Genomic DNA, 26640 nt, shown 5'->3' with positions numbered 1-26640 from the left:
TTTCATTGATCTTTTGTATTGCTTTTTTGGTCTCTATGTCATTTATTTCTGCTCTGATCTTTATTATCTCCTTCCTTCTGCTCACTCTGGGCTTTTTTTGTTGTTCTCTTTCTAATTCTTTGAGTTGTAGAGTTAAATGATCTACTATCATTTTTTCTTGTTTTTGAGGTAGGCCTGGAGTACTATAAACTTCCCTCTCAGGACTGCTTTCATTGTGTCCCATAGATTTGGGGTTGTTGTACTGTTATTGTCATTAGTTTCCAGGATGTTTTTAATTTCTACTTTGATCCCACTGGTAACCCAATCATTATTTAGTAACATGCTATTCAGCTTCCAAGTGTTTGAGTGTTTTGGATTCTTTTTATTGTGGTTTATTTCTAATATGCCCTTGTGATCTGACAAGATGCTTGGTATGATTTCAATCTTCTTGTATTTGGGGAGACTTTGCTTGTGACCCAATATGTAGTCTATTTTTTAAGATGTCCCATGTGCACTTGAGAAGAACGTATATTCCATGGCTTTGGGGTGAAATGTTCTGAAGATGTCAATTAAGTCCATCTTATCTAGTGAGTCATTTAGGATTGCTGTTTCTTTGCTGAGTGTTTGTCTAGAGGATTTATCCAGTGTTGTCAGTGGTGTGTTTAAGTCCCCTACTATGATTGTGTTGTTGTTGATCTCTCCTTTGTTATTTTCCAGAAGGTTTTTTATGCATTTGGGTGCTCCTGCATTGGGTGCATATATGTTTATAAGGGTTATATCCTCTTGTTGTATCGATCCCTTTAATATTATGAAGTGGCCTTCCTTATCTCTTGTTATGACCTTCACTTTGAGGTCTATTTTGTCAGATATAAGTATTGCTACCCCAGCTTTTTTTTTTCATTTCCATTTTCCTGAAAGATATTTTTCCATCCCTTCACTTTCAGTCTGTGTGAGTCCCTTTTTCTGAGGTGGGTCTCTTGTAGACAGCATATATATGGGTCATGTCTTTTTATCCATTCAGCCACTCGATGTCTTTTAATTGGAGTGTTCAGTCCGTTTACATTTAAAGTTATTATTGAAAGGTATGTGCTTGGAGTCATTTCTATTTTCATGCCTGTGTTCTTTCTTGCCTTTATATTTCTTCTTTTTACAGCATTCCTTTTAGCATTTCTTGCATTGCTGGCTTGGTAGTGATAAACTCCCTTAGCCTGTTTTTGTCTGCAAAGCTCCCGATTTCCCCTTCAATTTTGATGGATAGTCTTGCTAGATATAGTATTCTTGGATTCAGACCTTTGCTTTGTAACACTTTGTATAGCTCCTTCCATTCCCTTCTGGCTTGATGTGTTTCTGTCAAGGAATCATTTGATAATCTGATGGGGGATCCTTGGTAGGTAACTCTCTGTTTCTCTCTTGCAGTCTTTAAAATTCTCTCTTTGTCTTGTACATTTGCCATCATTATTATGACATGTCTTGGTGTGGGTCTTTTGGGGTTCATCTTGCTTGGGACTCTCTGTACTTGTGTAACTTTTTTCTTCCCCATATCTGGGAAGTTTTCTGTCATTATTTCTTCAGTTAGATTTTCTAATCCTTGCTGCTCTTCTTGTCCTTCTTGCAGCCCTATTATGCGTATGTTACTTCGTTTCATGTTGTCCCAAAGCTCCCTTAGGCTCTCCTCCTGCTTTTTAATTTTTTCCTCCAGTTGCTGTTCAGATTGAGCTTGTTTCTCTGCCTTATCTTCTAACTCACTAATTCGGTCCTCTGCTTCTTCTAGTCTGAGTGGATAAGAAGAAAGAGAAACTTTCCATGGTGTTGAAACTTTCCATGGTGTTTTTGATTGTAGCTATATCACTTTTCATTTCTTCCTAATTCTTACATAGGTTGTTGATTTTCTCATCCATCCGGTGAATGAATTGTACAACCATTATTCTGAATTCTTTTTCTGTCATGTTGCATGCTTCAACTTCATTAATTTCCTTTCTTGACGACTCCTCATTGTCTTTCTTCTGGGTGTTGTGTCGTCTCTTCATTCTGATTATCTCCTGATGGTTCAAATGTTGAGTTGTGTGGGCCTGGGCCATGTGCAGTGGGAGCCTCACACCACCCTAGTGTCACTGAAGAGCTCTGACACTAAGATGTGTTCTTGTTGTGGGTTTGTGGGAACCAGGCTCACTCAGTCAGTGTTGCCAGCGCTCAATGTGGCCTCGTGCACGCCCTTAGAATCAGGGACCCTGCCTGCACTGTGCTGAAACAGAGACCCCCCGCCTGGAGCGTGTTGAAAATCAGCGCCCCCTAGCATGCTCCAGGAGTGAGTCTTCCCCAAGAATCCAGTATCAGAATTTCTGTTGCTTTGCGCGACCTCGCATTGAGAATCAGGTTCCCTGTGTGCCCTTGCACCAAGAATTGGAGTCACTGGCTCTTAGTATGAATGCACAGGGAATCAGGGATCTTAGGCGCAGTTGATAAGAAACACAGTCAAGTTACTGGTGCTTGGTGCTGCCTCCTGCCCAGAGAATCGGGGTCCCTGGGCCAGCGCTACGCTGGACAAATTCCCAGTGTTCACGCGATTGCTCCCAGCCCGGGGCTCCTGAAGCCCGCAGTGTGTGCAAGATCAGTTCCAAGGTGCTTGCGCACTTCCAGGCTAAAGTTCCTGTAGCAGCACTGAGGCCTGGGCAAGGGGTGGCTCTATCAGTTACTATGGCACTGCCCACGAGCCTGCAGGGAGGGGAATGGGCTCTGTTACTCACGGATATGCTGAGGGGATTTCTGAACTTTTGGTGTCCGCAGGTCTGTAGCTGTGGTCACAGGTCTCTGTCCCCAGTGGCTGCAGGGTCCTGGTATGCATCTGAGATCAGACTGGGTGGTGCTAAGGCCAGGATCCTAGTCTCAAGCAGCTCTGTTTCCCAAGATAGCGTGGTCGCTGTGCCCATGCTGGCTGCCCAGGAGTGTCCACTCAGGGAGCGGGGCTCCGCTGTCTAAGACTGTCCGGTTTGGCAGCCCCTTAGAAGACCTGCAGAATCTAACTGTCCCTAGCTCATACACACACACCACACACATCCACACACTCCTCTATAACTTCCTTGCGCTCTCACACTCTCTCCCTCCCTACCTTCCAGCTGGTCGCCATTTTCCTCCTCCAAAAATGTATCTAAGATTCCATTTTAATTGGCAAAGTAAATGGCAACGAGTAATAAGCCTATCGATACCAAGCATTGGAGAGAAGAGGATATGGATGGGGTTGGGAGGAGGATCTCTCATACGAAAGTAGGGGTGGGCAGTAATGTGGTCGAAAGCAATTAGCATTTATTGTAAAGCTACACCATTCAATTTCTAGCATCATCCCAGATGTTCAACAAAACGTACACGAATAGTCATAAGAGCGCTCTTCCCAATAGCAAAAGTCTGAAAATGATTTGAATGGCCATCTGTGGGAAAGCGGACATAAACCAAGATACTGTCATAGGACGAACATGAATTAGCTACAATGGCATACAGCAACAAGGATGATTCTTACCAATACAATACTAAAAAGGAGAGCTATTTGGAAAATATAGCTCTGAAAAAAAATGTCATGGTGCAACATACCATCTTATAAAGGTAAAGACACCCAAAATAAAAACCAGCTACCCTTTCGGAACAATGTAACTGCGATTCCAGTGTGGAGAGAATGTGGAAACAGAGGAAATAGGTGGGGTTCGGGTTAAACAAGATTGGGCATGACTTGAAAAGTCAAAATCTGGACCAGAGGAACACCAGTCTCTCCAGTTTTGCATATAGTTGAAATTTTCCATTATAAAAATAAATTTTAAATAATATAGAAAGGAAAGCAAGGAACAACAAACATAGGGTTCAGGGGGCAGTGTCGTGGGACAGGTAGGAAACCTACCGATGAAATGTCAGCTATTGCCAAGGGACTGGCTTGGCTTTGTTTTGTTTTAGATAGTGAGTTCCTGGGCACTTATTACATAACTAATTAAGCAGCTGTGTTAAAGCAAGCCATGCATGGAGCAATGAAGAAATAATTAGAGAAGCAGAGAGAAAAAGCACTGGAGTCAGCCTTGGATCCCAGGACCCAGACCTCTGGTGCTCCACGTGCAAGGAGAGAGCATGGAAGTGGTGGAAGCCTGGGTGCCAGTTCTCCTGCCCTCCATGGGCCCTTCTCCCCTCAGAGGCCATGTCCCTCATCTGTGTGCCTGATCAAAGGCCTGGGCAAGGCACCCTAGGGCTTCTAGGTTCCTAATAAGAGCTTGTCAGTTGTTTGGAATGCCATCCAGGTTCCTACTGATGGACTTTCAGACTAAAATGTGGGGGTTGACATTCATCTCCCACACATGTGATAATTCAGAGACCCTGATACATTTACCTGGTAGCTGAGAAGACACCAGGTGTCAGAAGAGCTGCTGAGAGTAGGCTAATGGGCCTCCTAGAAAGGACTAAGTCAGGGAGCCTTTTATATCTCTCTCTCTCTCTCTCTCTCTCTCTCTCTCTCTCTCTCTCTGTCTGTGTGTGTGTGTGTGTGTGTGTGTGTGTTTTCAGTGTTCCCTCAGGGTCAGTTCTTTTTATTTTATTTTATTTTATTTTATTTTATTTTATTTTATTTTATTTTATTGATTTCAGAGAGGAACAGAGAGGGAGAAATAGAAACATCAATGATGAGAGAGAATCATTGATTGGCTGCCTCCTACACACCCCACACAGGGAGTGGAGCCCACAACCCGGGCATGTGTCCTGGCTGGGAATAGAACCGTTACCTCCTGGTTCATAGGTTGACACTTAACTACTGAGCTACGCCAGTCAGGCTCAGGGTCAGTTCTTTCAGTGAAACTCTAACTTCAGCTGAGTCCAGAAATGGTTCTGTCCCCTTTTGCAATCTTTTTTAAAAAATATATATTTTATTGATTTTTTACAGAGAGGAAGGGAGATGGATAGAGAGTCAGAAACATCGATGAGAGAGAAACATCGATCAGCTGCCTCCTGCACACCTCACACTGGGGATGTGCCCGCAACCAAGGTACATGCCCTTGCTCAGAATCGAACCTGGGACCCTTCAGTCTGCAGGCCGATGCTCTATCCACTGAGCCAAGCCGGTTAGGGCCCCTTTGCAATCTTAATGAACCCTCAGGAGAGAAAAACTGTTGCTCCCTTCTTCCCTAAGCCTTCAGAACTCCTCAAACTGTGGACCCTAGACAGACCTACTGACAACTTCAGGATCCCTGGAAATTCACTAGAAATGCAAATACCTCTGATTTACTGATTCACAAACTCTAAGGGTAGCCCTCAGTGCTTGGGTTATTTTTTATTATATTTTTGTACACCCAGCGAAAAGATATTATATAACTTAATATGTGATCATCCCAATAAATCCTGCATCCATCCAGCACCCAGATTATTAACTATATTCTCTATACCACATTTTACATCCCCATCACTATTCTGTAACAACCAGTTTGTACTTTTTAATCCCTTCACCTTTTCTGCCCACCCTCCCTAACTAGCAACCGTCAAAATGTTCTCTGTATCTAAGAGTCTTTTTCTGTTCTGCTTGTTCATTTTATTTGTAGATTCAATTGTTGATAGATATGTATTTATTGCCATTTTATTGTTCATGTATTTTATCTTCTTTTCTTCTTCTTCTTAAAGAATACCGTTTAACATTTCATATAATACTGGTTTGGTGGTGATGAACTCCTTTTGCTTTTTCTTTTCTGGGAAGCTCTTTATATGTCCATTGATTCTAAATGATAGTTTTGCTGGGTAGAGGAATCTTGGTTGTAGGTCCTTGCTTTTCATCACTTTGGATATTTCTTGTCAATCCCTTCTGGCCTGCATAGTTTCTGTTGAGAAATCAGCTGACAGTCTTATGTGAGCTCCCTTATAGGTAACTAATTGCTTTTCTCTTGCTGCTTTTAAGATTCTCTAGTTGTCTTTAACCTTTGGCATTTTAATTATAATGTGTCTTTGTTTGGGCCTCTTTGGATTTATCTTGTTTGGGACTCACTGCACTTCCTGGATTTGTAGGTCTGTTTCCTTCAGCAAGTTAGGGAAGTTTTCTGTCATTGTTTTTTCAAACAGGTTTTCAATTTCTTGCTCTCTTCTCTTTCCAGCAACCCCATGATGCAAATGGGGTACACTTGAAATTGTCCCAGAGGCTCCTTACACATCCTCATTTTTAAAAATTATTTTTTTCTTTTTGCTGTTCTGATTTGGTGTTGTTGTTGTTGTTTGCTTTCGTATATTCCAAATCACTGATTTGATTCACAGCTTCATCTACTCTGTTGTTAAATCCCTGTAAATTATTATTTATTTCAGTTAGTGTAGCCTTCATTTCATTTCTGGTTCTTTTTTATGTTGTTGAGGTCCTTACTAAGTTCCTTGAGCATCCTTACAACCAGTGTTTTGAACTCTGCATCTAGTAGATTGCTTGTCTCCATTTTGTTTCGGTTTTTGGTTTTTTTTCTGGAATTTTGTTCTGTTCTTTCATTTGGGGCATGTTTCTTTGTCTCCTCCTTTTGGCGACCTCCTTGTGTTTGTTTCTATGTATTAGGTACAGCTGCTATGTCTGCTAGGCTTTGTAGCATGGCCTAATGTAATAAGTGTCTGGTAGTGTCCAGTGGCACAGCCTCCGCAATCACCCCAGCTGGGAACTTGAGGTAATTCCCCCCTGCCCCTCCATGTAGGCTGTACACTCCCCTGTTGTATTTGAGTCTTGATTGCTGTTGGCACATCAATGGGAGGGATTTACACAAGTTGATCAACTACAAGGATAGGCTGTGAGCACTGACCACCGACCTCCAACAACCTGGGAGGATCAGCTATGCAGGGACCCACTGCACAGAGCAGGACTTACTTCAGCAGGGCTCTGGTACCCGATGAGTTGAACCCTTGAGTGTGTTGCTTATGGAGGTGGTTGGGTGGTGGTCCTTCGATGTGCTCTGAAGCTGTCCACTGGGTGTGCTGACCCTGGAGCCTCCCAGAAGGTATAGGCCAAGGTCAGCCACAACTTTTGTTTTGCCCGGAGCCACCAGACATAAGCTATAAAGCAATATGCTGATGGCTGCTTCTTGTGCCAGGCTTGGAGTTGCCCAGTCAAGGCCAAGCTGTGAACCAAGGCAGGCTGCTGCTAGTGCTGGGCCTGGGGACACTTAGCTAGAAGTATGGGGTTCACTGAGGCCAGGTGCTGCTTGTTTGAGAGATTTTAGGAAAATATGAAGCATGAGGAATGAATGGCGGTAATAAAGGTGTGACAATAAATATAAGTATTTCCAAAAAGCTTAGCCGAAAAGGAAAGAGCCCATATTGGTGAGCAGAAGAAATGGGACAATGAAAGTTTTCTTTCAAAATAGATGGAAGAGAGTGAGGAGAAAAGGCCATTAAATAGGGAAAAGTTGGGAAATTAAAAGCAATTTGAAGAGGATAAAATTAGGTCTTCAAAGAAGAGGAATGGGATGACATTCAGATCCCAGGTGAGGGTCTGGGATGGCATTTACCCCAGCCACACACCCTGAAGCAGCCGACCTGCTAGCTCAGGCCGTCCCTAGAGAGGGGCCTGTCCAGCAGGTTTCCCTGGTAGCCACTTTGCCTGGTAGTCCTGCAGCCAGAGATGAGAGGCACCAAAGAGTTTTTCAACCTGGGTTCTCTGGAGATGCCAACAGGGATTTTCTATACACAAAGGGTCCAGGCAAATTAGGAAGGTGCTGCTCTAAGCCCTGTGAGGCCAGCTGGCAAGCAGGTTGAAAGTTCTTTGCCAGCAGAGATGGGCATTTGGAAGTGGGCATTCAAAGGGACGAAAGAGCTTGCTGGGGGAATCACAAACCTCACCCCTCAGATACTCAAGATTGACAGAAAAAACACCTATGGGAAGACCCAATGACTGTTCCCTGCATAGGAAAAGGAATTGTACTTAGCAGAACACCTGTACTCTACTTGGAGTTTCTGCATCTTACTCTCCTTGACAGTGTTTTCTCATCCCAGTGGGACAGAGGAATTTGCTAGGACTTGCCTGATGCCTAGCTGTCAGCACATGGTGGTTCCAGCTCTCTCTAATTTGGGAGTTGGCTCTCCTGCCCCTATAGCCCACACTGTCCTTTCCTCCCAAAACAGCACCTAGGACCTGGGTCACAGGCAAGCACACACGACTGCTGGCCCTGCAGCCTGTGGCTGAGACCTGGACAGCCACCCCAGCCTGCCAGGTGGTCTGCGCTAGGGAAGGTCCTCCAGGTGCCTGACTTAGCCTTCTCTCTGGCAGGCCCTGGTTCCAACTACCCTCAGACTTCAGGTGATCTGGTGCATATGGACTGAGCCTGGCAGAGGTGCCAGGGAGGGAGGGGGCCAGCAGGAGTGTGCAGGTGAGCTTACTTGGGGGCATGCCTCTGCTTTTCTGTATAAAGATTAGTCCCAGGAGCCTTCTCCAGAAGTATGAGAATGAGAACAAAAGGCAGCAGTTCTTTATACCTTGATGGTCCAGACCAGCGGTTTGCCACAGCGGGCACACTGGTGTGCCGCAAAAATTCTTAAGACATGCAATACCTGACTGTTAATCAGGGTCACTGACTTCTTTTCCTTAGATTGTCAAATAAAAAAAACGACAATAGTCAACACAACAATAGCCGTCCAATGTGAATGAATCAAAATTATAGCGTGTTTTTTCATTTTTGTCAGATCCGCAAAAAATATCTTTTTGGGCGTGCTGCAGAATGTTAGTAATTCGTTTATGCATGCCATGAGATGATAAAGGAGAGACTGATGAAAGTAAGAGATGAACTCTCTCCATAAAAGGGCACACACATACACACACACACACACACACACAACCCACAACCCACAACCTTGCACAGTTTCTGGGTCCACTCACCAACCACCACCAACAACAACAGGCAGGTGTCAAAGTGTAACCGGACAAACAATGGGTCTGTGCTGCCTGCCAATTAGGCAGAGACAGGGTTGAATCATATATGAGCATTTATTCCAGTATTGCCGGCAGTATGGGAGAGCAGCAGGTTAGCCACAGAAATCTGCTCTGCAGCCCTCGGTGAGCCAGCTGCTTATATGGCAAAGGGCAGTGTACAGATATGCAAAAGGACTAGGGGCCTTCACAGGGCTTAGTGATGTGCAAGGGCTGGGGTTACAGGGGAAACAGCCAAAGGGAGTGCCAGGTGGGCAGTGAACAGGTGAGCAGGCTGGAGGTCTGCAAAGGCCTGCGGGTGTGCAAAACGGACTAGGGACCTTCAAAGGGCTGGCGACTCTGGTTTCTGCAGCTCAGTTGTTCATCTTTCCATGATGACAGGCAGCTCCAAATGGGGGGAAGGCTGCACCTCCAGGGCAGCTGCAACCAGGGTAGAACGTGCCTTCTTTAATCAGAATAAACCAATCCTGCTAACAGAGCATGGCTCATATTTCTTACAGTTCTAGCTGGTTCCCCAGCATTGTGTCTGCCCCCTTTCAAAAGGAGTGTGAATCAAAATCAGCCAGAAGCCTGGCTGAGAGGCCACTCTGTGCTTCAACTTCCCCATGCAGCGGGCACCCGGACCGGCTCCCTTTACCCCCCCCCCCCCCCCCCCGGGCCTCCCCCTGGCGCAGGAAGAACCTGGGAAATCTGTTGGGACCAAGAGCCATGGCTCCTGGGGCCTGCCCGGCCAGCAGCCTGCACGCCACTGCGCTCCGGGAGGCACGGCGCGGTGGCCCGCAAGGGGCCGGGTGCTGGGGCCCACGCCGCAGGGGGCAGCCGCCCGCCCCCAGCCCGCAGCCAAGGGGAGGGAAGCAGAAGGGAGCGAGGGAAGAGGCTGGGAGGGAAGAAAGGAGGGAGGGCGGCGCGGGGGCGCGGAGCCCGGGAGCGGGCGCAGGGGCGGGAGAGGAGCCGAGCAGCCGGCGGGGCGGGGCGGGGCCGGCGGCGGGCGGCGAGCGCTGGGGAGCGCGCCCGGGAGCGTGGAGGGAGGAGCGAGGGGAGCGCGGGCCGCCGCCGCCCCCGCCCCGCCCCGCCCGCGCGCAACAGTTTCCCCAAAGTTGCAGCCTGGGAGGCGGGCCGCCGGCGGCGGACGCGGCGGGATGGGCACCCGGCAGACCAAGGGCAGCCTGGCGGAGAGAGCCAGCCCCAGCGCGGCGCCCGCTCCTCGCCGCGAGCGGCCTGACTTCTGGGCGTCGCTGCTGCTGCGCGCCGGGGACAAGGCGGGGCGCGCGGGCGCGGGCGCGGGGCTGCCCCCCTACCAGCGGCGCGTCGGCATGGTCCAGGAGCTGCTGCGGATGGTGCGCCAGGGCCGGCGGGAGGAGGCCGGGACGCTGCTGCAGCACCTGCGCCAGGTGAGCGCGGCGCGGGGGCACGGGGGGCGCCGGCTGCGGGAGCGCCCCGCCCCTCCCTGGGGAGGCCGAGGAGCGCCGCGGGGCACCGCCCAGGGCCCCCTCTCGCGGGTATGGAGCCCGGTTTGGCAGCAGGTGAGCACTGGCTCCCGCGGAATTTGAGGCCTCAGGACTGGGCGGAGGAAGGATGGCCGCGCGAGGCTGGGCTGCGGGGGACCTGTTGAAATAATGTCCCCGCTTCTCTCCTCCACTGGCTGAAGAGGCTGGTCCCAGGCATGGTTGGTGGGAAGGGGTGCGGGGAGGGTTGCCTGTGTGGCCAAAGGCGCTTTTCTTCCTCTACCCACTGGCAGTCCCCCCCTGCCAAGGGTCCTCAAGGAACGCGCAATTGTCAGCTTCTCTGGGGAATCCAAGGGCACAGCCGTGGGGCTGGAGAGATGCCAATCCCTGTGGTTGCCCACCTGGAGGCATTCTCTATTGCGCTGCAGGCGGAGTCAGTGTTTTATCTCCCCCCAAGAACTTGGACAGGTGCTCAGCCAGGAGCCCCTACTGAACAGTGGAGGGGAGAGGGGGTTGGATTGGTTTCCTGGAAGCTGCCAGCGCTCTCCCCTCTGCCTGTCCCTGTCCCGCTGGTTAGCGACTGACTGGCGTTCCCCTCCACTTCAGGGCTGCCCTGGGCCCCCACTGTCACCCTCCTCTCTTCCGCTTGTTTTCCTCCCTTACTTTTGAGAGCGGGGTGGCCTGGTGCATGGATTTTGTTGAGTGGAGAGAGGCAGGGGGGTGTCTTCACTCCGCTTTGGGGGGCGAGTTCGGGCTCCATATTCTTGCTAGATTGACCCTCTTAGTGGTGGAGTCCATGCGGATGGGAGAGGGGGTCTCAGGTGGCCTTGCTGAAGCTTTCCCATCGCTGATGAAATAGGAAGTACGGCACCTTCCTAGGAGGAGCTTCTAAAACCGACTGGGATGCGCATCCCTTCTGATTCTGTGGGGCTCCCTCCCGGCTTATACCTGACATGCTGGTACCCTGGAGCGTGTGTTCCCAAGCTGGCAGAGCACTGGGAGAGAAACAGAGACCTGGGAGCCGGGGAGGGGTGAGGCCAGCCCTTGGCCTCCTTACTTTTCCAAACAGAGTGAGGCCTGAGATGCCACTGGATTCTCATGAGCCTTCTCTGAATTGATTCATCAAAGAAGGATGACATTACCCACCACACAGCGTTAGCTGTGTGTATTTCTTTGTCTCAAAAAATTGGAAGCCAATGCATGGCCTTTGTGGAAACTCTTTTGCTTTCAAACAGAATAATGGACTTTCCAGACCATCACATCCCGTTGGCACACCAGGCAGCAAGAAGATTCTGCTAATCACGTGCTGTCCCCCAGCACCGCGGTGCCTGCTTCTGGGACACAGAGGGTGGAGGGGCTGACAGGTGGGGGTCAGCACAGCCCTTCTTGGAGGGCAAAGAACAAGTGAAGTCAGCGTTCTTGGGGGCCAGGCATGGGAGGCAGACACCGTGGGCGTCCCCGTCGCTCTGAGGCTGAATAGGACCCACGGCCTGAAGCGGACCTTCTCCTGGCTTTTGGAGGACAGATAAGTTCCTGTGGCCCCACAGGGTCCTTGAGACGGGGAGTATTTCTTGAGAAATGTTGGTCTTGTTGGTGTCCTGACACCCTTCTGAGTGGCAGGACTAGGAGAGCTGATGGGGGCAGGATGGGGTTAACCAGACTGTCCCCTTTTTTGTGAAAAGAGGGGAAGGACTTGCCCGCAGCTCTTGGCAGGTCGGCTCCCTTGACCTTAGCTGTGGGCAAGGTCTGTGGGCCTCTGCAGAGCCAGCGATGGGCGTGCCTGCGGGGCCTGGAGAGCTGCCCTGTTGTCTGGAGGGTACAGATCGGGGACCTCGGCGGTGTGGGAGGGGAGCACCAGGGTCCACATGTCTGTCAGAAACAGGGAGACAGTTTTCAAGGTCCCTGAGGCTGTCTAGAGGAATGTCGAGCTGGGTCTGTGCTGTGCAGTGAAGTGCCCTTTCTCCCAAATTGTGTTTTTCTTTCTAGTCTTCTTCTCCAACCTGGAAGGGGTGATGTTCAGAAAGGGAACGAGCAGTCCCTGAGACGTGGGAACACCCAGGGCCTCTGGGGGCAGACTGCAGAGCTCAGGGTGCTCAGTCCCACGGTGATGTTGTCGAAGCCACAGGGTGGGCCTTGAGGAGCAAGCAGGGAGGAAGAGCAGGACAGTAAAAGCCTCCACATTGGCATGGCATTTCCTCCTGTGTTTGATAGCCTCCTCTGTTTGGCTGCAGAGTTTTCGTATGTGCAGGGTCCCGGGGTTGGAGGTCAACTGGAGATCTTTAATCCCTATGGTATTAACCTCAAGTCCTTGAGCTTTTTGAGGTCATGAGGAACTCTTTCCACACAAATGCACCAGCATACACATTCTTGCAAGAATTTCAGAGGGTTCACAAACCCCAAGTTCAGCATATGCTCTAGTCTGGCACCACGCCCCCTGCTATGTGACTTGCTACAGGCTCAGGATATGCAAACACACTGAGGGTCCGTGTGTGGCAATTCACGGTGGCTGCAGATGCTGCTGCTTCTGAATGCCCCTCATTCGACTCTAAGATTGGGGGTGAGGTTCCCTGATTGGAGGCTGCAACTGTCCGCACTTGTCACTTGCTGGAGAGCTATCAGGAGGCCTTACTTAATGTTAACGATGCTGAGCTGCGGCCAGTGATGCATCCCTTTAGGAGCAATGTAACCATGAGAAGACCCTGGGCTGACGGTCAGCTCATAGGCTTGCCTTCTGGTCCTCAGTCTGCTTTGACCTTGGACCCAACAGATAACCCAAGTGGTGTTTCCTCATTTCCCAAAGGGTAGCTGAGGTACTGAGCAGAGCAAATGCTACAAAGTATGTGGAATTGTGTTGGCTTTGCAAATCAAGACAGGTTTTTACAGCAGAGATGATAAGGAACAGAAGAATCTGCCCTGATTTGGGTTTGGTCAGCCTATAGACAACATCTACTGTCTCAGGCCAGGCTTGAGGAGCTTTGGGATTCCGCCTACCTGGCCAGGCTCGGACTGGGTCACAGCTCACGGCAGATTCAGAAGCTCTGGAGTGGGTGCTCATGGGGCTAAAAGAAGCCAAGTGTAGGAACAAGAAGCCATTCCTCCGCCACCCTCCCCCTTCCCTGGAACCCAGTTCAACAGGACTCACCCTTCCCCAGATGACCTGCCCTGAGTCTTGAGATCAGGCTTGCCATCTTTAAGGAGCGCTGGGGAAGAAGTAACATTTAGTCATGAAGTGGGGGTGAGTGCCAGGCTACATGCAAGGTGGGGTGTCATCTCGTCAGCCCAACAGTTTCTCTGAGTCCCAGATTTTCCAGACTGGGAGGTTAGCCAGCTTCATACAGCACCAGAATAAGGGGTCCCAGGATATAGGCTGAAGTGGCTCACTTCCTCCTGGTCACCAGCCTCCCTGCTTCCTTGTAAAGAGGGTGTGATTGGGTTGGTTTACTGCCTCTCAGTATGGCGCAGCCCTACTGAGCAGAGCTGTCCAGTGTCAGCCTGCCCACCCCACCCAATGGTGTGGCTTGGACATGGACACAGCCCACTGTGGCCAGAGTGGCAGAACTGCCTTCACTCTACATGTGGGAGCCTGGACCACATCAGCTAATGCAAAACAAGAACGCCCCACCCTAGGACCTAGGGTGTCTTGCTCCCAAGGGAGGCTAGATAATGGACAAGCACTTGGAGGCTCCCTGGGCACCTGGAAACGGGACAGGTCTTTCCACCTGGAGGCAGAAAGATTAGTGGAATGGCCCTCTGACATCACCTATGAAAATCTCTTTAGGTGAATAGGTTGAAAGGCCACCAGACACCAGCAAGGAGGCCCCCACCCTGGACTATGATCTTAGTCTTCCTTCACCTGGAATGCATTTCCTTGTTTCCACTGAATGTTCCTTACCTTTCCAAGGCCACCTTCCTGGACCATGTCAGACCGTGGTTCTGAGATGCAGAGGTCTTTTAGGTCTACCACACTGGGTGGTATTACATCACCATGCACAGATTCCCATGGTGCCCATTTTGTTTGTCATCTGACGTTTCCTGAGAGGAGACACCATCACCACCTTTGGCCCTGGCATGGTACTGACCACCACAGGCCTGTAACATTCTTTCTTCTTTCTTTTTAAAAAATCTTTATTGTTGAAAGTATTACAGATGTCCCCTTTTTTTCCCCCCATTGCTCCCCTTTACCCAGTTCCCGCCCTGCCTCAGGCCCTCACAACCCTACTGTCTATGTCCATAGGTAATGCATATCTATATATATAAAAGGCTGATATGCTAAGTGCCCAACCGTCAGGGTAATGACGTCACGTAGCAATGCCCGGCTTTCTCTTCCTAGCAGCTAGCCTCCTTGCAGTTTCTTCAGCCCAGGAACCAGACTTGGTTTATAGCCAGGTGAAAACATTTCACACTGTAACCAAATGTCTGTGAAGCATTTTCCCATGCCTCATCTCATTTGATCCTCACAGAAGTCCTGGAGTAGGTAGGTAGGAGAGTCAGTGGAATCCTGTTTTCTTTTCATTAGCCAGAAAATGGAGATTTAGAAAGCTTAGAAACTTGACCCGACTGAAAAGAAGTAAGAAATGGTGAACCTTGAAAATGACTTCAGGTTTTCTCACTGTGCAGAATATAGTCAAACACTGCTGTAGTTAAATATTTTACCATTTGTTTTCCCTGCGTGATCTACGATAATAATCTGCTTCGTGTTGATATTTACTGCTGTGTTGCTGACAATTACCTAAAAGAGAAGTTGGGGTGCTTCACTGGGCTGGAGAAAGTTTAGCTACATCAGAAAGCAGGTCGAATTAAGCAAGTTTGTTCTATATCTATAAAAGGCCAAGTTGACTCGCACATGTGCGATACATATAAAGCTCTCGCTGTGCCAATTGCACGCATACGTTTCCATCTGTCATTGTCGATCGTGAATTTAGTTGACACTTCTATTATAGAGAAAGGGCGAACAGTGATATTAAAATATTTCTTCTAATTAATTTCCTTTCAATGTGCACGAATTCGTGAACTGGGCCACTGGTATGCATATAAGATCTTTGGTTAATCTCTTTCCACACAGCCCGTCTCTCCTTCCCTCTGTGTTTCCATGCCTCTGATTCTATGTTATTCATCAGTTTATTTTGTTCATTAGATTTCTTGTTCATTTATTTTGATTTTCAGATTCAATTGTTATAGGTAGGTACTTATTGCCACTTTATTGTTCATATTTTTAGTTTCTTCTCCTTCTTCTTCTTCTTCTTCTTCTTCTTCTTCTTCTTCTTCTACTACTACTACTACTACTACCTCTACTTCTAGAATACTCTTTACTATTTCATGTAATACTGGTTTGGTGGTAATGAACTCTTTTATCTCTTTCTTTTCTGGGAAGCTCTTTATCTGACCTTCAATTCTAAATTATAGCTTTTCTGATTAGAGTAATCTTGGCTGTAGGTCCTTACTATTCATCACTTTAATATTTCTTGCCACTCCATTCTGGCCTGCAAAGTTCCTGTTGAGAAATCAGCTGACAGTCATATGGGCACTCCCTTGTGGGTAACTAGCTGTTTGCCTCTTGCTGCTTTTAAGAATCTCTCTGTGTCTTTAACCCTTAGCATTTTAATTATGATATCTCTTGGTGTGTGCCTCTTTGGATTCCTCTTATTTGGCACTCTTCACTTCCTGGACTTGTACATCTATTTCTTTCACCAGGTAGGGGAAGTTTTCTGTCATTATTTCTTCAAATAGGTTTTCAATATCTTGCTGTTTCTCTTCTCCTTCTGGTACCCCCATGATGCGAATGTTGGTACATTTGAAGTTGTCCCAGAGGCTCCTTACACTATCTTCATATTTTTAAACTCTTTTTTTTCTTTTTGCTATTCTCATTGGGTGTTTTTGCTTCTTCATATTCCAGTTGTTGATTTGATTCTCAAAATATTGAATCCCTGTAAATTATCCTTTATTTCAGTTAGTGTATGCTTTACTTCTGACTGGTCCTTTCTCATGTCTTTGACATTCTCACTAAGATCCTTGAAAGTCTCACTAAGTCCCTTGAAGCTCTCATTAAAATCCTTGAGTAACCTGTAACCATTGTTTTTAACTCTGTATTCAGTAATTTGCTTGCTTCCATTTCTTTCATTTGTGACATGTTTCTTTGTCTCCACACTTTGGCTGGCTGCTTCCCTGTGGGTTTTTTTTTTTTTCTTCTATGTATGAGGTGGAGCTGCTATGTCTCCTGGAATTGGTAGAGTGGCCCAGTGGCTCAGCCTTCCCAGTCACCTGAGCTGGGCATTCTAAGTGCGCCCCTGTGTGGGCTGTGTGCACAGTCTTGTAGTTGAGCCTTAATTGCTGTTGGCATCACTGAGACGAATTGACCTCCAAGCCAATTGGCTGTGAGGACCAGCTGCATCTACAGTGGAGGAGCTGCTCTGCAGGAGACACCCCTATGGAGCAGGACTTGCTTCAGTAGGGCTTTGGTGCTCACTGAGTTTGCCCCTTGAGTGTGTTGCTTGTGGATGTGTAGAGTTGTATGGTGTGGTCTGAAGCTGTCCACCTGGTGCACTGGCTCTGGGGCTACCTGCCAGGGCTACAGAGAGATCTGCAGATGGCTGCAACTTGTATTGGGCTAGGAACACCCAGCTGAGGCCCAGCTATGAAGTAAGGTAGGTTGGTGCTAGTGCCAGGCCTTGGGTCTTTTATTGATAGACTAGAGGCCTGATACATGAAAATTTGTGAAAGAGTAGGCCTTCCTTCCCCTGGCTGCCAGCACCGGCTTCCTTCCAGCACCCAGGACCCGGAGGCTTCCCTCTAGCTGCCAGCAGACACCCAGAACCCGGGCTTCACTCCGGCCCCGGCTTCAACCGGAAGGATGCCCAGTTTAATTAGCATATTACCCTTTTATTATTATAGATATGGGGCATGTTGATGCCAGCTGCTGCTTGTTTGAGAGATTTTAGCAAAGTCTGAAGCCTGAGCCAGGACAGGCTATTCATATGGAAAAGCAGCTGCAAACAGCTTGAATGGGGCTGCAAATTGCAAGGGGCAGGGTCTCAGAAAATCACTAGGGCAGAATAAACTGTGGGTCAGGCTGATAGAAACTCAGATATGGCTCCCACTCAGCTCTGTGATGGAGGAGGTCCCAGCACAGGGACAGTGACCCCTGAGAGCACCCTTGTCTGGAGAAAGCCATCCCCAAGTTCCTGCCCTGATGCCAGACAGTCCATTTCCTCCCCATATGTCCCTGGATTCCCCAAAAGCCACTGCCTGGCACTGGACCTCAGAGGAAGCGGGACCATGTAAGTTTGTGTGTGGGCCCTTTAATAGGATCACCTGGGACTTCAGCAGCTTCCTTGTCACTAGCCACAATCCCGGCTGGTTTTTACAGCTCAAAATTACAGGGACTTCTCTTCCCAGCTCTGGAACCCTGGGCTGGGGTTCTGGTATGGGGCTGGGACCCCCTGTTTCTCACGGGTCATGGACCAGCCCCTCCTACCAGTCTCAGTGTGCTTTTTTCTTTACTTCTCACGTTGTAGGATTTCCATTCAGCCAGATTTTAGGCGGTTCTGAATGATGGTTGTTCTGTATTTTAGTTGTAATTTTGATGTGGTTGTGGGTGGCAGCAAGTACTGGTGTTTACCTACGCCGCCAACTTGGTTCCTCTCCCCCTGTAACATTCTTTAGTGAGTCCGAGCTGTGAAGGTGTGTGTCTGCCACCACTGTCACGGTGTGTCCTCAGAAAGCATTTGGCTCCCTGGCCACAGCTGTGTCTCAGGGGCATGTTCACCAGGCCATGGCAGCTGGCATGTTTGCCTTCTGTGTGCTTGGATTCCTGAGAGCAGCATCTGAGGGGCTTCGCTGTTCCTGGCAGCATGTCAGGTGGTGGTATTCTTGGACAGAGGGTGGCATGGTGCCCAATCTCTGTGGGTACCTTGGGGATCCCATCTGGCAGGCGCGGTCTGGGGCCTCCTCCAAAGTGGCGGAAGTGGGTGGAGCCTGCAGGAGAGCCTGGCCTCTGCATCTCGGATCCACTGCTTGTGCTGAATCATGTTCATTCCAGCCGCAAAGAGAAACCTGACTTTTTAAGTTTTTATTTGTTTATTTATTTTGTTAATCCTCACCCAAGGATATTTTTTCCACTGATTTTTTTTTAAATAGTATAGAGACTGACTTCTGAGGGCTACTTTATACACACACACACACACACACACACACACATATACATATACATACATATATATATTATTGATTATATATAATATATATATATATATATATTATTGATTTCAGAGAGGAAGGGAAAGGGAGAGAGAGATAGAAACATCGATGATGAGAGAGAATCATTGATTGCTGCCTCCTGCATGCCCCACACTGTGGATCGAACCCGCAACCGAGGCATGCGCCCTTGACCAGAATCGAACCTGGGACCCTTCAGTCCACAGGTCAGTGCTCTATCTATGAGCCAAACTGGATAGGGCTCTATTGATTTTTAGAGAGAGTAGAAGGGAGGGAGGAGGGGGGGAAAGAGAGAAACATCGATGTGAGAGAGACACATCGATTGGTTGCCTTCCACACATGGCTGACCACCAGGGCTGGGGACCAAACCTGCAACCGAGGTACGTGCCCTTGACTCGGAATTGAACTGGTGACCATTTGGTGCATGGACCAATGCTCTAACCCAGCCCAAGGGCTGTCTAAGGCTGCGAAATCATTTGGTCTGGCCCTGCCAAGGCATTAGGGATGAGTAAATTAAATATTTGACCAAATAGAGCAGGCTAATTTTTAAGTTGATAATTTGTATGGCCCATGAATGATGTTATAAATATCCAAATGGTCCTTGGCACAAAAAGGTTCCCACCCTCGCTAACCACTGATGCATGCCAGCCAGGGCAAAACCTTACTTTTTAAAAATCCACCCTCTCTGACTGGGCTGGGCATAGGTGCTTCCCGTGATAAAGATGCAGAAGGAATCAGTACCAGGACCTGCTTCACTGCTCTCTAAGGCCGGGGACACGGCAGCCTCGGTGCGGCCAGGCGTGACCACAGGGCTGGTGCTGGGCCTGCTCTCCTGACTTTAGGTCGGGTCTGGTGGGCGAGGGCTTTCTTTTTTGGAACAAATGCCCACGCCCTCAGTGATGATCAGAACCTGCTTTCTCCAGAACTCCTGAAGTACCTCAGGGTCTGTCCAGGAGCACCCCTTGCACCTCCTTGGAGCACAGGCGCACACCCTGCTCCTTCCCCTAATGCTGTTTCTTTCCCTGCACACTCTCCTGCGGCAGAGGCCATAGACCCTGTCCTGGGCACAGTGGGTTTTCAGGAAATCCTTATTGGATGGATTTTAAACTTCTAAGGAGCTGCTGCCTCTGGGCCCTCAGGCGCCAGCAGGGTCTGGCTCAGACTTACATAGTTGTCCACCAGATCAGGCTATCCTTCCAGCACCCAGAGTGGATGCAGTCACTCCCCTGCATTCTCAGGTTTCAGCTGCTCCTCTCTGCACCCCACACACCTCCTGCAGGCAGGGCCACTTTGCAGAAGGTTATATAGGTGAGAAGGGTCTTCCTCTGGCTTCCCCATCAGGATGACTAAGAGATGGGATCAGTATTTGAGGAGGGCCCTAGTTGGTTAGGCTCAGTGGATAGAGCATTGGTCGGCAGATTGAAGGGTCCCAGGTTCGATTCCGGTCAAGGGCACATTCCCAGGTTGCTGGCTTGATCCCCAGTAGGGGGCATGCAGGAGGCAGCCAATGAATGATTCTCTCTTATTATTGATGTTTCTATCTCTCCCTCTCCCTTTCTCCCTGAAATTAATAAAAATATGTAAAAAACACATTCAACGAGGTCTCTTACTGAGAGTGGGGGTCTGGGCCAGCCATCCGCCCCGCATTTCCCTCAGGAGCAGTGCTGTGCGTGGCTTATGAGAAAAATGGCACACACACACATGCCCTCTGTGCCCCATCTCCACTGTCTGGCTCAGATCCGCTCTCACTAGGAGGCACGAGGGGCAGGAGAGGGGCCCCGTTGTCAGGCGCTGTGTCCTGGCTCACTGTCACTCAGAGTTGGCTGTTGCGATGAGACCGGTGACCTTGGCGGGTGACCTGCTGTCCACCCCACCCACCTACCCGCCAGTCCTGAGCCGCGCCACGTGGCTCTCTGGGAGCATTTCCCAGCTTTTTATTTTTATTTTTTTAACTTTTATTAGCTCAAACTCCTGGTTGCTGCAGCCATATGGAGGTCTGCCAGGGGCTGCTGCTCAAAGGGATGTGGCATTGTGATGTTTCCAACCTTCTCTTCATCAGAGCAGACGCTGGAGTCCTGCTGAGAGTGGGCGGCTCAGAGTGTGTTTGCCTGCAGAGGTGGCCTGGCATTGGGGCTGAGTTGCGTGCCCACCTCCAGAGCTGCCCGCCGCCCCTGTTTGGCCCTCCATGTCCACGCCTATCTTTCTGCCTCTCTCCCTCCTTCTCCTCTTTGTGTCTGTGTATTTCTGTTTCTCTCCCTTCCCTGCGTGAGAAGCACTTTTCGTCTCTTGTTAGTTTGCCCGATCTTGGTCAGTTTCCCTCTGCCTTGGGTCCCCCAGTCTCCAGGGCAGGAAGACAGGAGGAGGCCCTGAGAAGTGGAAGGAGGGGCTAAGACGGTCCCAGCTCATCTTGGTTTTTTGGTTGTTGGCTTAGGGCCCTGGGAGCAGGGCAGGCCCTGGGACCTTCCCACCTGCTTACTGCTTTCTAGTCCAGAACGCATTTCCTTGTGTTTATTGTGCTCCTTAAATAGTCTTGTGAGGTTGGCAGGGTATTTCTTAAGTAAAAAGTGGCAGGTTTTTGTCATAAAAAGCATTGACGATTATAGGAAAATGAGAAATACTGACGAGCACGAATACGATGGTGTCCGCTCTCCCAGCGCTGCCCAGGACTCGAGGCGGCAGGCCGCCAGGCAGGAGAGCAGTGGGAGGCGTTGTTCCGCGCCACATGGCAGGGACTGCGAGGACCCGAGAGGCCAGAGCGAGTGGCCAAGCTTAGTGCGGCCCAGAGTCAGGGCTCTGTGGCTGTGGCTACCTTCACTGGGAACCGGGAGTTCTGGTCCCAGCTCAGACCTGAGCTCGCCCAGCCCCTTCCCTTGTCTGGCCTGTGTTCCCATCTGAAAATGGGGTGGGGGGTTGAGCTGACCACTGGGACTCCCTGCCAGCTCAGGCTCCAGCCGCCGTGTTCCCGGAGGATGCGTCCTTCCCACGTTCACTTGGTCGGTTATTTCTTCCGCTCTGAGCGGGATGCACATCCGTGCCCAAGAGATCACTCCCTTGGCCCCAACCAGTGTGAGAGCCAGGGCTCAGGGAAGGGGCCTCCGCAGGAAAGCAGACCCCAGAGGCCCTGCGGGTGCCCCCACACCACACCCCACACCCTGGCCACTGCAGAGGCCAGCCCGGCCTGCTGCCAGCAGCCCTAGTCCCCCGCAGGGCGGAGCCAGGGCAGGGGTCTCTGCAGGGGCCCACGTGCTCCCAGCTGTAGTGTGAGAGCAAAGACCAGCGTCGCGGAGGCCCCGCCATGCTGGGAGCTGCTTCCCCCAGGTGTCCGGGGAGAGCAGAGCTGGCTCCAGCCCTGGGCAGGCCTGCTGGGCCCTGCCGCCTGCCTGACACCTTTCCCTCCGGCGCCTCCTGCGAGGCTGCCCGCACCTCCCTCCCCCAGGGCCCCGCTCCGAGGTCACTCCGTGTTCCTCTCTCCCTGGCTTTGTGCTCCTGCCCACGGGGACCGGACCTCCCGGTCCAGGCGGAGCCTCGGGTGCCTGCAGTGCTTGGCTCCTTCCGTGGCTGACAGTGCCTGCGGGTGGATGGCACCAGGAAGAAGTGGGGAGTGGAGGTGGCCCTCACTGCCCAGGTGCTCTTTCTAGAATGGATAGAGCGCAGCTGGCGCTGTGGATGGTGGTGAGGGAGGGGAGAGCTGGCCGTGGCCGGTCAGATTCCGGCTCTGCCATTGACTGGCCACAGATGCAGTGGCCAGGCTGGGCAGAAAGCCAGAAGCGTGGCTGTAGGGACGGCGTTGGGGGAGGGGCACGCACCGGCACAGGGCACACAGCACATGCCAGCTGCCGTGCGAACCCCTCCTCCCGGGGGCTCCCGAGTTGGGCTGTGCCTCACCTGCGCTGTGCGGACCCTCTCAGCAGCTCTGATGCTCAGACGTGACCCTCTCCTTCCCGTACCCTCAGCCCAGGCCTCCCCCAGAGCACACCAAGCCCTGCAGGAAGCCCACCCCTACCTCACAGCTGCCGTCCCCGGGAGCCTCTCCCACAGCTACAGCCTGGCCCCGGAGGCTTGCAGGGTACCCCTCTCCAATGGAGGGCCACCAGGCAAGGGGTAGGCGCCCTCCCCTCCTGTCACCGCCGGGAGTCGGGAGGGTGGCTGGGAGGGCCACAGCCTGCTGCCCTGAGTTATATGAATACAGTCACTGCCTCCTGACACCCTGTGCTCTGCCCCACGGAGTCCTAGGAGTGGCACTGGGGCAGGCAGGGCTCAGGACCTGCCCATCCCAGCACAGCCTTGCCACACCCCACTGGTCCCAGCACACCTCCGAGCCCCGTCCCTGCTACCCGCCTCTCCCAGGGCCGGGCCCCACAGCGTGGGCCTCCGCCTCATCTGAGACCCAGCCCCGGGCGCTGTGGGTGCGGACCTGATAAGGGCTGTATTGCAGACCAGGGTGGGGAGGAGGGGACAGGTGCTGCCAGGAGGCTCTGTGCTCCCAGAGAAGACCACGCGTCCACTCCTGGGGAGAGGTCAGACTGGAGCTGCCCGCCCACGGCGCAGGGGCTGTTCCCAAAGGTCAGATGCTGGACCGGGGCCGTCATTTCTCCTCTGCTGAGTGCCAGGCTGCCTCGCCCCGCCCGGCTGCCTTGACAGCGGGACACCCGCCTACGGTGTCTCACTCTGTCCCCGTCCACCCTCAGGCACCTGTGGGGTGGCCATTCCGGAGGCTGTCCTTTGTTGCACCTGCCAGGGCTCAGTGGTTGAAGATGCAAGCTCTGTGCCTGTGAGGTGATGGCTGAGAGCGGTGTATAATCTCTTATTTAAGGCTCCTGGTGGCCTTCCCCTGGGCGGTCCCTGCCTCACTAGGGTGTGAGCTAGCAGGAGGTAGCAGCTCTTGGCCCCCCCGGACCAGGTGCTGGGCCAGCCGTCGGCCCTCAGTGGGCCACCTGACCATCTCGTACATTGTGGTCTGACTGGTCCCAGCCACCAGAGTGTGGACAGGGCTGGGGCTTAATGTCCGTAGGGTCCCAGGGGCCCAGATCTCCCCTCGGCCTTCTGGAGGGAAGGGCAGGGGCTCCCGTGGTTTCCTTTGGTGAGCGGGCAGGCGCAGTCAGAGCTGAGACGTTCTAAATCTAAGAAGTGTACACGCCCGGAGGACTGGCACCGGGCCCGTCTGCCAAGGCCCATCCCACCCAGTGACCCTGGGAAGCACTGGGAGTGAGCCTCGGGCTGCCCCAGTGAATAGTGGCTGTCTTCCAAGCCTCCTCAGGTTGGGGCGGGTAGCCCGGGCCCATTCGCAGGGGCAGGATGAAGGATGGGCTCGGGGCTCCGCGTGGTGGGGGGCCCGTGGTGGGGGGCCCGCTGTCTTCGCTGCTGCATGAACCTCCGCTCCCGGAGGTGGGAGGGGCGCCCTGGGGCGGGGAGGGGTTGGGCAGCATCAGTCCCCTGAGCGTATTCTAAGTGACGCTTCTTCCGCAGTTTATTTTTTAAAGTAAGATGTTGAGATGGAGGCTCAGGCTGTGATGAACTGATGATGTGGGAGGAAGGGAGGGTGGTCCAGCAACGGCCTGTCCCGAGCTCCCGCCCCCACGTTAGAGCTGGGCCACACCCTGCTGCTGTCAGCTGGGAGGCCACGGACGGGCAGGTGTGGAGGCCAATCAGTGCGTCCAGGGGACCCAAGGCCCCTCACCTGGGTGTCTTTCGGTGAGATTCCGGCAGCGTCTGCCTGCTCACAGCCTTGGTGAGGAGTGGAAGGCGGCTGCCTGGATGCACAGCCAGAGCAAGGCGTGCGAGTTCAGCCCCACCCAGGTGACTGGGCAGAGCGCGCCTGGCAGCCAGACCTGGCAGCCAGACCTGGCAGCCTTCACAGCCTTGGCGCAGGTGCCCAGAGGTCAGAGTCTGCCAGCTGAGGCCAGTAGGGAGCCCCACCCTCCCCCCACCCGGGCAGGGAACAGTGCAGGAACAGCCAGAGCACAACTTCTGCCTCTGAGCCAGGTGCTTGCCCTCTTCCTCCTCCAACAAGGAGCAGAAACCGTTGGGCATCTTCTTCTAGAAGGTTCCAGCTCGACACTCTTGCTGCTCAGAGGGTGTCAGACAGAATTGAAGATGACTTGTGTTGGGTCTGGAGGCAGGCCCAGTGGGGAGCACAGGGACGGGCATCGTGCCGGCCTTCCCCGGCTCTCAGGGATCGGGTGCCAACTTCCAGGCTGTTCACAGTCCCACCTGTGCCCGCTGGGAGAATGGGGCTGGGTACTTCCCTCCACTTCTCCACATGAAATCCTTCCGTCCCATCTCATTTCTCCTGGGATGTACCAGTCCGCTGAACTTTTTATGATTCTCAGCTACAGACATGTTTTGAACTGCCTTCTAGATTTGTGCGTTTTGGGGTAAAAACACTATTTCATGGGATCCTTGCCATGGGATTTCCAGAAAGCTGCTGGCCCAGACCTTGGGGGTGTGGTGGGGCAGTTTTGGGTATGGAATTCAGACACGAAATGTGCCAAGTGACCTGTTCCAAGAATTCCCATCTCTCCAGAAATGGCTGCTGGTTGAGAATTGGCCAGTCACACAGGGCGAGAATAATGGGGGGGTTTTTGGTCCGATGCATCTCAGAGGGAGGCTGGTCCAAGGGTGAGGACCAGAAAGGGCTCTCTGAGGGCCACGGGGACCCAGGGGGAGGCAGGTCTGAAAAGGAGAGGGTATTGGACTGGAATTAAGGAGACCGTTTTAGAACACTGGCAAGAGGCTGATGGGAACCCAAAGGAGTGAGGCAGCTGGTTGGGAACGGGAGAGCAGGTGGAGCAAAGCCTCCAGCCGTTCCGCCGGGGCTGCTCTGGAGGGAAGAGGTCCAGGAGGGGGTCCGGTGGGCAGAATCCAGGCAGGGGTGCTGGGATGGCAGGAGAGGCCGGGACCCTGCGAGAGCTCTGCCCTCCCCACCGCCCAGAGAACGGCCTCCGCGCCTTCACGCAGGCCCTGGTGCTCGCTGACCCTCACCTGGGAGGTCGGCTGAGCTTGGACACACAGGCTGGGCCTTGCTCGAGGCCGGGGGTCCTGGGGGTGTCCTCCTCCTCCCTCGGCACCCCTTCCCGCCTGGAGTTGGGAGCGAGCGGATTCCTTCTCCAGCAGGACTCATCTCTGCTCACCCAGGTTCTTCAAGGCTTCGCCTGGCCGGCCTCTGACCCAGAGATTTAAAGTGGTAAAGACCCTTTGTTTATGTGGCGGTTAATTTACGTGTCAGCTTGGCTAGCCGTGGTTCCCAGTCTTTTGTCTGTTTGTTTTTGTTTTAGCAGAACCAGAGTTTATTGAGAGCATCCATGCGAATTAAAGCCATAGGCCACGTAGGCACAGGGATGTGCTCCCCGCCAAGGCACGTCCGAACGTCAGGACCCCACTGTGGACGGGGAGACGGGGAGAGGGCAAGGGGGAGTGCACTTTTTAATTTAGGGGGTGGATTCTCCCATTTTTGTCCAAACACAAGTCTAGATGCTCCTGCAAAGCTGTATTTTAGATGAGATCAGTGCTTGAACCGTTGGACTTTGAGTGAAGCAGATGACCTTCCATAATGTGGGCAGGCCTCATCCAATCCATGGAATCCTTCAGAGAAAAGACTGGAAGGACTTCTGCCTCCAGAACGCCTTCAGGTTCAAGGCCGCAACATGAGCTGTTTCGCTGGTCTCCACCCGGCAGACTTCGGACTTGCCAGATCCCACAATCCCATGAGCCAGTTCCTTACATCAGCCTCTCCTCCCCCTCCCTCTCCCTCCACACACACACACACACTGTATGGGTTCTGATTCTCTGGAGAATCCTGCTGATAATACACTTGTCCCCAAGGCCTGGCAGCTGGGAGATGTGGAGTTAGAAACTTCTGAGGGCTCTGAGACCCTCTTGCCCCTGCCACTTGCTCACTGTATGGGACAGCCCTCGAGTCCTCAGCTTGTCCCTCTGAGAAATGGGCTGTTCTGGTGAAGCCTGTACTTGGAAAGCAGGTTATTAGGGAGCCGGAGTAGCCTCTGAGTCACTCCCCCACCTTGTTGTCATGACCACGAGTTCCTGTGCCAGTGAACCAAACTTTCATCTGAAATGGACAGAAGGTACCACAGAGAGGGGCAGGTGGGC

At 51.8% G+C, this 26640-nt stretch overlaps 1 protein-coding gene across 1 annotated transcript in view; it reads left to right on the top strand.

Annotated features, from left to right (window-relative positions):
- Positions 1–10017: 10017 nt before the first annotated feature.
- LRRC75A (leucine rich repeat containing 75A) overlaps positions 10018–26640 on the top strand; it is a gene marked incomplete at its 5' end in the record, with an annotated part of 46340 nt that continues 29717 nt past the window's right edge. Inside the window, one exon of the mRNA XM_081110058.1 lies at positions 10018–10269. Coding sequence (XP_080966184.1) covers positions 10018–10269 — 252 coding nt within the window. The remainder of the gene's footprint in view (positions 10270–26640) is intronic.

The sequence above is a fragment of the Myotis nattereri genome (genome assembly GCF_964212035.1).
Source record: "Myotis nattereri genome assembly, chromosome: 16".
Classification (NCBI taxonomy): Eukaryota; Metazoa; Chordata; class Mammalia; order Chiroptera; family Vespertilionidae; genus Myotis; species Myotis nattereri.
Note: the sequence above shows the minus strand (reverse complement) of the source record. Positions and strands in the feature narration are given on the sequence as shown.